The sequence below is a fragment of the Bombina bombina genome, chromosome 7, assembly GCF_027579735.1.
Source record: "Bombina bombina isolate aBomBom1 chromosome 7, aBomBom1.pri, whole genome shotgun sequence".
NCBI classification, from domain to species: Eukaryota; Metazoa; Chordata; class Amphibia; order Anura; family Bombinatoridae; genus Bombina; species Bombina bombina.
Window position 1 is genome coordinate 420,831,387 of NC_069505.1, and position 15,186 is coordinate 420,846,572.

The 15,186-nt window shown below is 42.7% G+C and overlaps 1 protein-coding gene across 1 annotated transcript in view; it reads left to right on the forward strand.

The window, feature by feature from the left end:
* The window catches only part of TAB1 (TGF-beta activated kinase 1 (MAP3K7) binding protein 1), a 105,798-nt gene that overhangs the window by 59,484 nt on the left and 31,128 nt on the right, over positions 1–15,186 (forward strand). The window contains exon 7 of the mRNA XM_053721277.1: positions 7,996–8,107. Coding sequence (XP_053577252.1) covers positions 7,996–8,107 — 112 coding nt within the window. The remainder of the gene's footprint in view (positions 1–7,995; positions 8,108–15,186) is intronic.

Here is a 15,186-nt window from a genome sequence, read left to right on the forward strand (position 1 = left end):
CTCACAGCTGGGTAAGTCGCCTCTGGTAGGTACAATGATACCGGCTCTCATACATGGGTACGTCGCCTCTGGTAGATACAATGATACCGGCTCTCACACATGGTTATGTCACCTCTGGTAGATACAATGATACTGGCATTCACACATGGGTAAGTTGCCTCTGGTAGATACAATGATACCGGCTCTCACAGCTGGGTAAGTCGCCTCTGGTAGATATGATACCGGCTCTCACACATGGGTAAGTCGCCTCTGGTAGATACAACGATACCGGCACTTACACATGGGTAAGTCGCCTCTGGTAGATATGATACCGGCTCTCACACATGGGTAAGTTGCCTCTGGTAAATATAATGATACCGGCTGTCACACATGGGTAAGTTGCCTCTGGTAAATACGATACCGGCTCTCACACATGGGTAAGTTGCCTCTGGTAAATACAATGATACCGGCTCTCACACATGGGTAAGTCGCCTCCGGTAGATACAATGATACCGGTTCTCACAGCTAGGTAAGTTGCCTCTGGTAGATACAATGATACAGGCTCTAACAGCTGGGTAAGTCGCCTCTGGTAGATACAATGATACCGGTTCTCACAGCTGGGTAAGTTGCCTCTGGTAGATACAATGATACCGGCTCTAACAGCTGGGTAAGTCGCCTCTGGTAGATACAATGATACCGGCTCTCACACATGGGTAAGTCACCTCTGGTAGATACAATGATACCGGCTCTCACAGATGGGTAAGTCGCCTCTGGTAGATACAATGATACCAGCTCTCACACATGGGTAAGTCACCTCTGGTAGATACAATGATACCGGCTCTCACAGCTGGGTAAGTCGCCTCTGGTAGAAACAATGATAGCGGCTCTCACACATGGGTAAGTCTCCTCTGGTAGAAACAATGATAGCGGCTCTCACACATGGGTAAGTCGCCTCTGGTAGAAACAATGATAGCGGCTCTCACAGCTGGGTAAGTCGCCTCTGGTAGAAACAATGATACCGGCTCTCAAAGCTGGGTAAGTTGCCTCTGGTAGATACAATGATACCGGCTCTCACAGCTGGGTAAGTTGCCTCTGGTAGATACAATGATACTGGCTCTCACAGCTGGGTAAGTTGCCTCTGGTAAATACAATGATAGCGGCTTTCACACATGGGTAAATCGCCTCTGGTAGATACAATGATACCGGTTCTCACAGCTGGGTAAGTCGTCTTTGGTAGATACAATGATACCGGCTCTCACACATGGGTACGTCGCCTCTGGTAGATACAATGATACCGGCTCTCACACATGGGTAAGTCGCCTCTGGTAGATACAATGGATATCGGCTCTCACAGCTGGGTAAGTTGCCTCTGGTAAATACAATGATAGCGGCTTTCACACATGGGTAAATCGCCTCTGGTAGATACAATGATACCGGTTCTCACAGCTGGGTAAGTCGTCTTTGGTAGATACAATGATACCGGCTCTCACACATGGGTAAGTCGCCTCTGGTAGATACAATGATACCGGCTCTCACAGCTGGGTAAGTCGCCTCTGGTAGATACAATGATACCGGCTCTCACAGCTGGGTAAGTCGCCTCTGGTAGGTACAATGATACCGGCTCTCATACATGGGTACGTCGCCTCTGGTAGATACAATGATACCGGCTCTCACACATGGTTATGTCACCTCTGGTAGATACAATGATACTGGCATTCACACATGGGTAAGTTGCCTCTGGTAGATACAATGATACCGGCTCTCACAGCTGGGTAAGTCGCCTCTGGTAGATATGATACCGGCTCTCACACATGGGTAAGTCGCCTCTGGTAGATACAACGATACCGGCACTTACACATGGGTAAGTCGCCTCTGGTAGATATGATACCGGCTCTCACACATGGGTAAGTTGCCTCTGGTAAATATAATGATACCGGCTCTCACACATGGGTAAGTTGCCTCTGGTAAATACGATACCGGCTCTCACACATGGGTAAGTTGCCTCTGGTAAATACAATGATACCGGCTCTCACACATGGGTAAGTCGCCTCCGGTAGATACAATGATACCGGTTCTCACAGCTAGGTAAGTTGCCTCTGGTAGATACAATGATACAGGCTCTAACAGCTGGGTAAGTCGCCTCTGGTAGATACAATGATACCGGTTCTCACAGCTGGGTAAGTTGCCTCTGGTAGATACAATGATACCGGCTCTAACAGCTGGGTAAGTCGCCTCTGGTAGATACAATGATACCGGCTCTCACACATGGGTAAGTCACCTCTGGTAGATACAATGATACCGGCTCTCACAGATGGGTAAGTCGCCTCTGGTAGATACAATGATACCAGCTCTCACACATGGGTAAGTCACCTCTGGTAGATACAATGATACCGGCTCTCACACATGGGTAAGTCACCTCTGGTAGATACAATGATACCGGCTCTCACACATGGATAAGTCGCCTCTGGTAGATACAATGATACCGGCTCTCACACATGGGTAAGTCGCCTCTGGTAGATACAATGATACCGGCTCTCACACATGGGTAAGTTGCCTCTGGTAGATACAAAGATACCGGCTCTAACAGCTGGGTAAGTCGCCTCTGGTAGATACAATTATATCGGCTCTCACACATGGGTAAGTCACCTCTGGTAGATACAATGATACCGGCTCTCACAGATGGGTAAGTCGCCTCTGGTAGATACAATGATACCGGCTCTCACACGTGGTTAAGTCACCTCTGATAGATACAATGATACCGGCTCTCATAGCTGGGTACGTCACCTCTGGTAGATATGATACTGGCTCTCACACATGGGTAAGTCACCTCTGGTAGATACAATGATACCGGCTCTCACAGATGGGTAAGTCGCCTCTGGTAGATACAATGATACCGGCTCTCATAGCTGGGTAAGTCACCTCTGGTAGATACAATGATACCGGCTCTCATAGCTGGGTAAGTCACCTCTGGTAGATACAATGATACCGGCTCTCATAGCTAGGTAAGTCACCTCTGGTAGATATAATGATACTGGCTCTCACACATGGGTACGTCGCCTCTGGTAGATACAATGATACAGGCTCTCACACATGGGTAAGTCACCTCTGGTAGATACAATGATATCGGCTCTCATAGCTAGGTAAGTCACCTCTGGTAGATACGATACCCACAATGTGGGACAATAATATGTCAGACAGATGTAGCTGAATTCTGGATTGTAGGGCTGGATTAACTGGCGATCAGGATGTTTCTTTATTACGTCCTCAAAATGATTAGAGAGAGGCGATGGCGACCCTTGTGAGAATGCCTCTCTTTAAAGACGAGATCATTTCCAGCTGAATGAGGTGCCTAATTCATTTATCGCACATGAAACCCAAACCGCTAGCAACTTAGAAGAACAATAATTACTTACAAGAATCAGGAAACAGCTTGAAAATTGGTTTAAGTAAATGTCAGTAATTGTAATATTCACTTATCTGATTTGTTATAAAAACCGTCTCTCTGTATAGAGTAAAAGGTGTCTGGGGGGTTGATTACGGTTCCTTTAAAAGCGAGGTTGCCATGTTTTTACCTACATTTTGGCCCAGAATGTGGAATTTTAAAAATCTATTGTATTCTTTTTTAATTTTTTTTATTAGTTTGTGTTGTAATGTTTTAAAGGCATTGTTAGGATGCCGGTGTCCTTCCCAGAGGAACTCATTCTGTGCGCCTAGAAATTAGCGATTACGAGAGAAAATGCAGCTCTGTTGATTGTAATCAAGCTCACAGCTTGAGGTTGTTCACAGGGTTGCTACAAACCTTTATGAATAACACATCTTTTGAGTTGTGGTGATATTTTTTTCTCAGCGTTTCACTAACCCTGTTATTGATTGTAACCCCTAGTCATATCATCAAACCACAAAGCTTTCCCAGTTTTTATAGGACTCTGGAATATATTTATCAACCTTTTTTCTTTAAATTAGTATTATTTATTTATTTTTAACAGAGGAACTAGTTTAAATTTTTTTTTTTTTTACAAGATTTGGCAGAGAACAGCAAAAGGAACTTCAAATGCCTTCTTGGAAATAAAAATAGTGCTTCAAATGACGTGTTACTTAATTTAGTGATATCTTATGGGTATGATTTGTGATTTCTGCAGCATATTAAACATGAAACCTACCACTTGCCGCAGGACGGTTGTTTCTTTGCTAATGAAGCCGGTTTCCTACGTTATGTGATACTCGAATGCTGCGTTTACTTCGCTAGAGAGAGCTTTTGTGATGATGTTGACTGAGTAAATAACTTATTTATAGTGTGTAATTGATGTAGAAACATATAACAATTGGTGTTTTGGCAGAAGCCCAACCTAAATACTTGTTTATACACACATCTTCATACATTACGTACAAGTTGTCAACAACATTTTCTTTCATGGTTCAGATAGAACAGACAATTTTACTCCACTTTCTAATTTATCTAATTTGCTTCATTCTCTTGGTATCCTTTATTGGAGAAGCAGCAATGCACTTCTGGGAGCTAGCTAATCCATTGAGTGAGACCATAAAAACGTGGCATATATTTGCTGCCACCAGTCAGCAGCTTCTGAGCCTACCTAGGTATCCTTTTTAACAAAGGATTCCCAGAGAACAAAACACAGTAGGTAATAGATACAAATTGGAAAGTTGTTTAAAATTGCATGCTCTATTGGAATCATTAAAGAAAAAAATGGAGTTTTATGTCCCTTTAAGGAGTGACAGAGACCATTTTGTTTCCGGTTAAATGTATAATCTAGAATTTGAACCATTGCCAAAGCACAACAAAAGAGCAGTTCAGATGTCGGTGATTATCTTGTTTACACTTAATAATATGTTCCTGTAGCATTGTGCGCTGTATATTATCCAGTTCATCAGGTTTCCTGTAAAACCACAGCTTTTATTAGTGTCCATTTCTAGCCAGCATTAAAGGGACGTGATACGCAAACAATTCTATTGGGATTCAGACAGAGCAAACCGTTTTAAATAAGTTTCCAATTTACTTCTAGTATCAGATTTGCTTGGTTCCCATGATATTCTGTGCTGAAGAGATACCTGTCATCTAGTGCTCTTTCAAATGTATAACATTCTTGCAAAACTGCTGCCATATAGTGCTCCAGACACGTGCACACTCCTAAGCTTACCTCCCTGCTTTTAAACAAAAGATACCAAGAGAACGAAGAAAAAATAATTGTAGAAGTAAATTAGAAAGTTATTTAACATCACTGCTCTCTCGCTCTCTGAATCATGAAAATTTGGGTTTCATATTTAATGTTGTCTTCAGCTAAAAAAAATGCATAATCTATTTTGTGCATTACTGTGTGTTTATCAGAGTGCAGAAACTCATTTATATGTTTTTATCCAACCACGGGCACAGTCGTCTCAAAATTCTTAGTGATCTGTCTCTGGAAGCAGTTACCTTGTGACTTCTCTATATTCCTAACACCAGTGCACCTCAGTGAGAATGAGCTGACCTAAGGCCTGAGCATAAACCTCTCTGGTCTGGCGAGATTATCTAAAAAGTCTTGTTAGTTCTGTGAGGTCCCTCTGAGAAGTCTTGTTAGTTCTGTGAGGTCCCTCTGAGAAGTCTTGTTAGTTCTGTGAGGTCCCTCTGAGAAGTCTCGTTAGTTCTGTGAGGTCCCTCTGAGAAGTCTCGTTAGTTCTTTGAGGTCCCTCTGAGAAGTCTCGTTCTGTGAGGTCCCTCTGAGAAGTCTTGTTAGTTCTGTGAGGTCCCTCTGAGAAGTATTTTTAGTTCTGTGAGGTCCCTCTGAGAAGTCTTGTTAGTTCTGTGAGGTCCCTCTGAGAAGTCTTGTTAGTTCTGTGAGGTCCCTCTGAGAAGTCTCTTTAGTTCTGTGAGGTCCCTCTGAGAAGTCTCTTTAGTTCTGTGAGGTCCCTCTGAGAAGTCTTGTTAGTTCTGTGAAGTCCCTCTGAGAAGTCTTGTTAGTTCTGTGAGGTCCCTCTGAGAAGTCTTTTTAGTTCTGTGAGGTCCCTCTGAGAAGTCTTTTTAGTTCTGTGAGGTCCCTCTGAGAAGTCTTGTTAGTTCTGTGAGGTCCCTCTGAGAAGTCTCGTTAGTTCTGTGAGGTCCCTCTGAGAAGTCTTGTTAGTTCTGTGAGGTCCCTCTGAGAAGTCTCGTTAGTTCTGTGAGGTCCCTATGAGAAGTCTTGTTAGTTCTGTGAGGTCGCTCTGAGAAGTCTTGTTAGTTCTGTGAGGTCCCTCTGAGAATCCTTGTTAGTTCTGTGAGGTCCCTCTGAGAAGACTTGTTAGTTCTGTTTGGTCCCGCTGAGAAGTCTTGTTAGTTTCTTTGAGGTCCCTCTGAGAAGTCTTGTTCATTCTGTGAGGTCCCTCTGAGAAGTCTTGTTCATTCTGTGAGGTCCCTCTGAGAAGTCTTGTTCGTTCTGTGAGGTCCCTCTGAAACGTTTAGAAAAACAAACATTATCTTGTAAGCTGATTATCTGGCTACGGAGGTTTTGGGATGTGAAGCTCAAGAAAGCCCCAAACTTTTCAGGAGAATTCTCTATATGCCGGCGAATCTCTGATCATCAGGGCTGACGTGTCCAAATAGGAAGAACTCATGAGAGTTTGTTGTTTTTGGCTGCTTTTTTATTCACAACAAAAGTAATCTCCAGTAAAGGAATTTATTCAAAGGTAAAAACAGATCTAATAAAGTTGCAAAACGCGTCTCTACAGTCCTTGGCAATTTGTTTGCAGAAAGATCTGTCGTTATTGGCTTTAGCAGAGGAGATAAGACAAACCTTCTCAATGTTTTTTTTCAAGGGCTGTAGATACCATGTAAATGCTGCTAACAAAATGCAGGATATATATCTGCTATTTTATTAATTATACATATGTAAAATACAAATGGCGCTCATGTTCATCTGATAATAAAATAGAATCAATGTAGGTTAATAAGTTGCACAAATATTGTAAAATAATTTGTGAGAATGTGTAAGAGGGAGAATTCTTAACCCCGTAGATGCCAGTTGGGGTCTGTCTCATTGCTTAGCCAAAGGCTTTAATACATTAATAAATATTTAAAAGCAGCAGTTTTGAAGGAATATTATCCATTTGCAAGAGCACTATATGGCAGCACTATTTCCTGCCATATAGTGCTCCAGACTCCTACCTAGGTATCTCTTCAACAAATAATACTATGGGAACAAAGTAAAATTGAATGCTCTGTCAGAAAGGAATTTTTTTTTGTTTCTTATCTCTTTAAAGGATATAGACGGGTGCTTTTCAGTTTTACATATAAGCGTTTTTGCAATAAACTTCATTATTACTGTTTTTCAGCAGCATATGCACATATGCTGTGAGGGCCAGTGCACCAGCATTCATGCTCAGAGAGCTGGCAGAGGTGTGTATTGCAATACTTAAAGGGACATTATACACTAGATTTTTCTATGCATAAATGTTTTGTAGATGATCTATTTATATTGCCCATACAGTTTTTTTTTTTTTTTTTAAATGTATAGTTTTGCTTATTTTTAAATGACATTCTCTTGACCAAGCCCCAAAGTTTTAGGAGAATACTGTCGGCTACCTACTCCAGCTTGCTCCTGTTTGTGTAAAGAGTCTTTTCTTTAGCAAAGGAAGAGGGAGGGGGAGTGTTTGTTATTTCCCACTTAAAGTGGGTGTTCCAGCTACCTTTTCAACAGTGCTAAACTTGGAGCTTCTAAGTAAGTTTTTAAACGGTTTTATACAGGATTTTTAGATCAGTAGTGTCTATTACACGCAGTTATATGAAAATTGGTGTATACTGTCCCTTTAATTTGGTCATATAAGCCTTGGCTGACTCTCTAAAAAGGTGTTGTGTTTGAATACCGGTCCCTTACAGCATGTGTGCGTATGCCACTAACTTTTACTAGAAGTATTTTTGAGAATAGAAATGCCTCTATTTAAAATAGAAATGCACATTTACTTTTCTATCCATTTAAATCTTCATGGGTCGAGTACAGCAACATTGGGAAGGAGCTAGATTGTTTTGATTTTGTCTGTCTTCTCCAGGGTTGGACACAGTAAAAGTCAAACAGGCTGGACTGATTGGGGGGCAGCCGAGTACCCGCAGGATTGGGGATTACAAGGTGAAATACAGTTACGGAGACCTGGAGTTGTTCAGGTGAGTGTGCTAGGAATGTATCTGCAAAAACAAGTTTTCTAATATATATTAATTTTAGTTGATTTCCCTTGAAATATCTAATAGCAAATAATCAAGTGGTTTGTCATCAGCACAGTGATCTGATCTCTGTATAAGTATCATAACTTCACATCTAACCATAGAACTCATTGTTCTGTTTTCATCTTTCTTAGCGATGCCCTTTAGAGGTTTAGAAAGAGGCGCTAGTGTTTGTGTGATGTTTAGTAAGTTCCTTGTGCTTAATATGTCAGCGATAACTGGCATTGCCAGGGGGCACTCTCAGTCCTGGGCACTGTACCCTACAGGCTTCAACGCTTCAGTATTAGATGCATCCTCAACTTGTCTACTGGGCTAGTGGCTCTGAGCGTTGTCACAGGCCTGTGATACATATACACAGTAGCTGGATGTGTTGTTTTCTCTAACACCACAAGAGGGCTGTCTATAGCTGTATCAGTCACTGCTGGATGCTCTACTAGTCATTCTCTGCTTTTCAGTCTTGCATTGTCATCATGTTTTTTTATATTTCTCTTTTCCTGTTGCCCTCAGTGTCTTATTCCCTCAGTACTATTTGTCCTTCCAGTTTGCCAGCCTCGGTTTACGCCACCAATACCCGCTCAGCAGAATAGGCTCTTTCAGGAGGCTACATTTTACTATTTAGAAGTGTCCTTATATCTGATAGCAGAGGGCTCTAATATCACCGTCTAGGCAACCTATGGTTTCAGGGTGTTTATTACACTAGAGCATGATCATCTCTTAGAGCTGTTCCCAAGGTAGGAGGAACATATAGGAAACATAAATACCCGGCCCAGACATTTGTTCTGCTCCATTAGGTGATCCTGGCAAACACAGAGCTTATCGGTAACATAATCTATCATCACATTCCATATAAACTCTGCCCTGATCATACGGTATCGTAAAGGGGAATGAAGCAAAATGTGTTGAATGTTTGTTAAGAAAAACCTGGTATGAGACCACTCTGCCCCTCACAATGTGTAGAGCTTCATCAGAGGAATCAAACGGTGCAGTTATGTTATTATCCCATCTGCTGCAAGTGTCCTATTACAATACAGGAATAGGGGCTCTGACGTGAAACACGCTGCAGGAGATAGATGGGTTATTTAACTGTAGCTAATACATAGAAGAGCTTGTGTGTCTAACGGCTATGAAGTCATTAGTAAGGCGCACAATATAGCCATATATCCTCTTGTAAGATGTCACCTTAGGGGTAACAAACACTAAATATAAGTCCGACTGGATTGTTTGTAACTTCATTGTATGACTGCAGCTCATAAATTCCATCCATTTTGCTTCACTACCAAATATAGAATTAATCTGTCACGATTACTGAGACACGGACATATGTAATCTGCTTTATTAGTTAAAGGGACATGAAACCACACTTTATTTACAATTTACTTGTGTTATCAATAGAAGGGATATTTTTTTTTTTGCATGATGTACCGAGTCCACGGATTCATCCTAACTTGTGGGATATTGTCCTTCCTGACAGGAAGTAGCAAAGAGAGCACCACAGCACCCCCCAGTCATTCTCTTTGCTGGCTCTAAGCAGGAAGAGTAAAGAGAAGAGGTGTTAAACTGTTAGTTTTATTTTATCTTCAATCAAGTGTTTATTATTTTTAAATGGTACCGGTGTTGTACTATTTACTCTCAGGCAGGACATAGATGAAGATTTCTCCAACATTGGTGTGTCCGGTCCACGGCGTCATCCATAACTTGTGGGAATATTCTCTTCCCCAACAGGAAATGGCAAAGAGCACAGCAAAAGCTGTCCATATAGTCCCTCCCAGGCTCCGCCCCTCCAGTCATTCTCTTTGCCGCTCTGAACAAGTAGCATCTCCACGGAGATGGTGAAGAGTATGTGGTGTTTAGTTGTAGTTTTTTATTCTTCTATCAAGAGTTTGTTATTTTAAAATAGTGCTGATATGTACTATTTACTCTGAAACAGAAAGAGATGAAGAGTTCTGTTTAAAAGAGGAGTATGATTTTAGCAGCAGTAACTAAAATCAATTGCTGTTCCCACACAGGACTGTTGAGCTCAGAGAACTTCAGTTGGGGGGAACAGTTTGCAGACTTTTCTGCTCAAGGTATGACTAGCCATTTTTCTTACAAGACTGTGTAATGCTGGAAGGCTGTCATTTTTCCCTCATGGGGATCGGTAAGCCATTTTCTTAGACTCAAACAGAATAAAGGGCTTATTATGGGCTATAAACTGGTGGACACTTTTAGGGGCTAAATCGATTGCTTTATTTAAGTATTATATGCAGTTTGAAGTGATTTTCACACTTTTTTAATATTGGGGAACGTTTTTAGCGCCAGGCACTTGTTAAGACACCTTCCCAGTCAGGAAGGGCCTTTCACTGTAGTAGGCAGAGCCTCATTTTCACGCCATTATTGCACAGTTACTTTTGAGTACAGTACATGCAGCTGCATGTGTGAAGGTCTGGTATCCACTGAAAACGTTCCTAGGTATCGTATACCCCTCTGGGATTGGTGAAGTCGCAACAAAGGCTGTGGCTGGGACTGTAGGGGGGTTAAAATTGCAAACGGCTCTGGTTTCCACATTTTAAGGGTTAACAGCTTGATTGGGGTGCAATACTTTGAATGCATTAAGACACTGTGGTGAAAATTTGGTAAAGATTGGATAATTCCTTCATAGTTTTTCACATATTCAGTAATAAAGTGTGCCCTGTTTAACATTTAAAGAGACAGTAACGGTTTTGTTTTAAAACGGTTTTTGTGCTTTATTAACCAGTTTAAGCCTGTTTAACATGTCTGTACCTTCAGATAGATCATGTTCTGTATGTATGGAAGCCAATGTGGTTCCCCCTTCAAATATGTGTGATAATTGTGCCATAGCGTCCAAACAAAGTAAGGACAGTACTGTCACAAATAGTAAGGTTGCCCAGGATGATTCCTCAGATGAAGGAAGTAGACATAGTTCTACATCATCTCCTTCTGTGTCTATACCAGTTATGCCCGCGCAGGCGACCCCTAGTACTTCTAGCGCGCCAATGCTTGTTACTATGCAACAATTGACGGCAGTAATGGATAACTCCATAGCTAATATTTTATCCAAAATGCCAGCATTTCAGAGAAAGCGCGATTGCTCTGTTTTAAACACTGTAGAGCAGGAGGGCGCTGATGATAATTTTTCTGTCATACCCTCACACCAATCTGAAGTGGCAGTGAGGGAGGGTTTGTCAGATGGGGAAATTTCTGATACAGGAAGAATTTCTCAGCAGGCAGAACCTGATGTTGTGACATTTAAATTTAAATTAGAGCATCTCCGCGCATTACTTAAGGAGGTGCTATCTACTCTGGATGATTGTGACAATCTGGTCATCCCAGAAAAATTGTGCAAGATGGACAAGTTCCTAGAGGTCCCGGTGCACCCTGATGCTTTTCCGGTACCTAAACGGTTGGCGGACATAGTGAATAAGGAGTGGGAGAAGCCAGGCATACCTTTTGTCCCTCCTCCTATATTTAAGAAATTGTTCCCTATGGTCGACCCCAGGAAGGACTTATGGCAAACAGTCCCTAAGGTCGAGGGGGCGGTTTCTACACTAGCCAAGCGCACGACCATTCCTATTGAGGACAATTGTGCTTTCAAAGATCCTATGGATTAAAAATTGGAGGGTTTGCTTAAAAAGATTTTTGTACAGCAAGGTTACCTCCTTCAACTTATTTCGTGCATTATTCCTGTCACTACAGCGGCGTGGTTCTGGTTCGAGGAACTGGAAAAGTCGCTCAGTAGGGAGACTCCGGCTTCCAACTCTGCAGCCTCTAGACAAGAGGGTAAAGCTTCCCACACTAAACCAGCTTGGAAACCAATACAAGGCTGGAACAAGGGTAAACAGGCCAAGAAGCCTGCTGCTGCTACCAAAACAGCATGAAGGGGTAGCCCCCGATCCGGGACCGGATCTAGTAGGGGGCAGACTCTCTCTCTTTGCTCAGGCTTGGGCAAGAGATGTTCAGGATCCCTGGGCACTAGAAATAGTCTCTCAGGGTTATCTTCTAGAATTCAAGGAACTACCCCCAAAGGGAAGGTTCCACATGTCTCACTTATCTTCAAACCAAATAAAGAGACAGGCATTCTTACATTGTGTAGAAGACCTGTTAAAGATGGGAGTGATACACCCAGTTCCAACTGTGGAACAAGGTCAGGGGTTTTACTCAAATCTGTTTGTAGTTCCCAAAAAAGAGGGAACTTTCAGACCAATTCTGGATTTAAAAATTCTAAACAAATTTCTCAGAGTTCCATCGTTCAAAATGGAAACCATTCGAACAATTTTACCTACAATCCAGGAGGGTCAATTTATGACAACCGTGGATTTAAAGGATGCGTATCTACATATTCCTATCCACAAAGATCATCATCAGTTCCTAAGGTTCGCCTTTCTGGACAAACATTACCAGTTCGTGGCTCTCCCATTCGGGCTAGCCACTGCTCCAAGGATTTTCACAAAGGTGCTCGGGTCCCTTCTAGCGGTCCTAAGACCAAGGGGTATTGCAGTGGCACCTTATCTGGACGACATTCTAAACCAAGCGTCCTCTCTTTCCAAAGCAAAGGCTCATACAGACATTGTTCTAGCCTTTCTCAGATCTCACGGGTGGAAGGTGAACGTAGAAAAGAGTTCCCTGTCTCCGTCGACAAGAGTTCCCTTTTTGGGAACAATAATAGATTCTTTAGAAATGAAGATCTTCCTGACAGAAGTCAGAAATTCAAAGCTTCTAAACGCTTGTCAAGTTCTTCACTCTATTCTGCAGCCTTCCATAGCTCAGTGCATGGAAGTAGTAGGGCTGATGGTTGCAGCAATGGACATAGTTCCTTTTGCTCGAATTCATCTAAGACCATTACAACTGTGCATTCTCAAGCAGTGGAATGGGGACTATACAGACTTGTCTCTAATGATTCAAGTAGACCAGATGACCAGAGACTCACTCCGTTGGTGGTTGACCGAGGATCACCTGTCCCAGGGAATGAGTTTCCGCAGACCAGAGTGGGTCATTGTCACGACCGACGCCAGTCTATTAGGCTGGGGCGCGGTCTGGGATTCCCTGAAAGCTCAGGGTCTATGGTCTCGGGAAGAGTCTCTTCTCCCGATAAACATCCTGGTACTGAGAGCGATATTCAATGCTCTCCGGGCTTGGCCTCAACTAGCGAAGGCCGGATTCATAAGATTTCAGTCAGACAACATGACGAATGTAGCTTACATCAACCATCAGGGGGGAACAAGAAGTTCCTTGGCGATGAGAGAGGTGTCCAAAATCATCAAATGGGCGGAGGATCACTCCTGCCACCTATCTGCAATTCACATCCCAGGAGTAGACAACTGGGAGGCGGATTATCTGAGTCGTCAGACTTTCCATCCGGGGGAGTGGGAACTTCACCCGGAGGGGTTTGCCCAGTTGACTCAATTATGGGGAATTCCAGACATGGATCTGATGGCGTCTCGTCAGAACTTCAAGGTTCCTTGCTACGGGTCCAGATCCAGGGATCCCAAGGCGACTCTAGTGGATGCATTAGTGGCGCCTTGGTCGTTCAACCTAGCTTATGCGTTTCCACCGTTCCCTCTCCTTCCCAGGCTTGTAGCCAGGATCAAACAGGAGAAGGCCTTGTGATTCTGATAGCTCCTGCGTGGCCGCGCAGGACTTGGTATGCAGACCTGGTGAATATGTCATCGGCTCCACCATGGAAGCTACCTTTGAGACAGGATCTTCTAGTACAAGGTCCATTCGAACATCCAAATCTAGTTTCTCTGCAGCTGACTGCTTGGAAATTGAACGCTTAATTTTATCCAAGCGTGGGTTTTCAGATTCAGTGATAGATACTCTGGTCCAAGCCAGAAAACCTGTGACTAGAAAGATTTACCATAAAATATGGAAAAGATATATCTGTTGGTGTGAATCCAAGGGATTCTCCTGGAGTAAGATTAAAATTCCTAGGATCCTCTCCTTTCTCCAAGAATGTTTGGATAAGGGATTGTCAGCGAGTTCTCTAAAAGGACAGATTTCTGCTTTATCTGTCTTGTTACACAAACGACTGGCAGCTGTGCCAGATGTACAAGCTTTTGTACAGGCTTTGGTTAGAATCAAGCCTGTTTACAGACCCTTGACTCCTCCCTGGAGTCTAAATTTAGTTCTTTCAGTTCTTCAAGGGGTTCCGTTTAAACCCTTACATTCCATAGATATCAAGTTACTATCTTGGAAAGTTTTGTTTTTGGTTGCTATTTCTTCTGCTAGAAGAGTTTCTGAATTATCTGCTTTGCAGTGTGACTCACCCTATCTGGTGTTCCATTCAGATAAGGTTGTTTTGCGTACCAAGCCTGGTTTTCTTCCAAAAGTTGTTTCCAACAAGAACATTAACCAGGAAATAGTTGTTCCTTCTTTGTGTCCGAATCCAGTTTCAAAGAAGGAACGTTTGTTACACAATTTAGATGTAGTCCGTGCTTTAAAGTTCTATTTAGAAGCAACAAAGGATTTCAGACAAACTTCTTCTTTCTTTGTCGTTTATTCTGGTAAGAGGAGAGGACAAAAAGCTACTGCTACCTCTCTTTCTTTCTGCCTGAAAAGCATCATCCGATTGGCTTATGAGACTGCCGGACGGCAGCCTCCTGAACGAATCACAGCTCACTCTACTAGGGCTGTGCCTTCCACATGGGCCTTCAAGAATGAGGCTTCTGTTGATCAGATATGTAAGGCAGCGACTTGGTCTTCTCTGCACACTTTTGCCAAATTTTACAAATTTGATACTTTTGTTTCTTCGGAGGCTATTTTTGGGAGAAAGGTTTTGCAAGCCGTGGTGCCTTCTGTTTAGGTAACCTGATTTGCTCCCTCCCTTCATCCGTGTCCTAAAGCTTTGGTATTGGTTCCCACAAGTTATGGATGACGCCATGGACCGGACACACCAATGTTGGAGAAAACAGAATTTATGCTTACCTGATAAATTACTTTCTCCAACGGTGTGTCCGGTCCACGGCCCGCCCTGGTTTTTTAATCAGGTTTGAAAAATTTCTTTCTCTATACACTACAGTCACCAC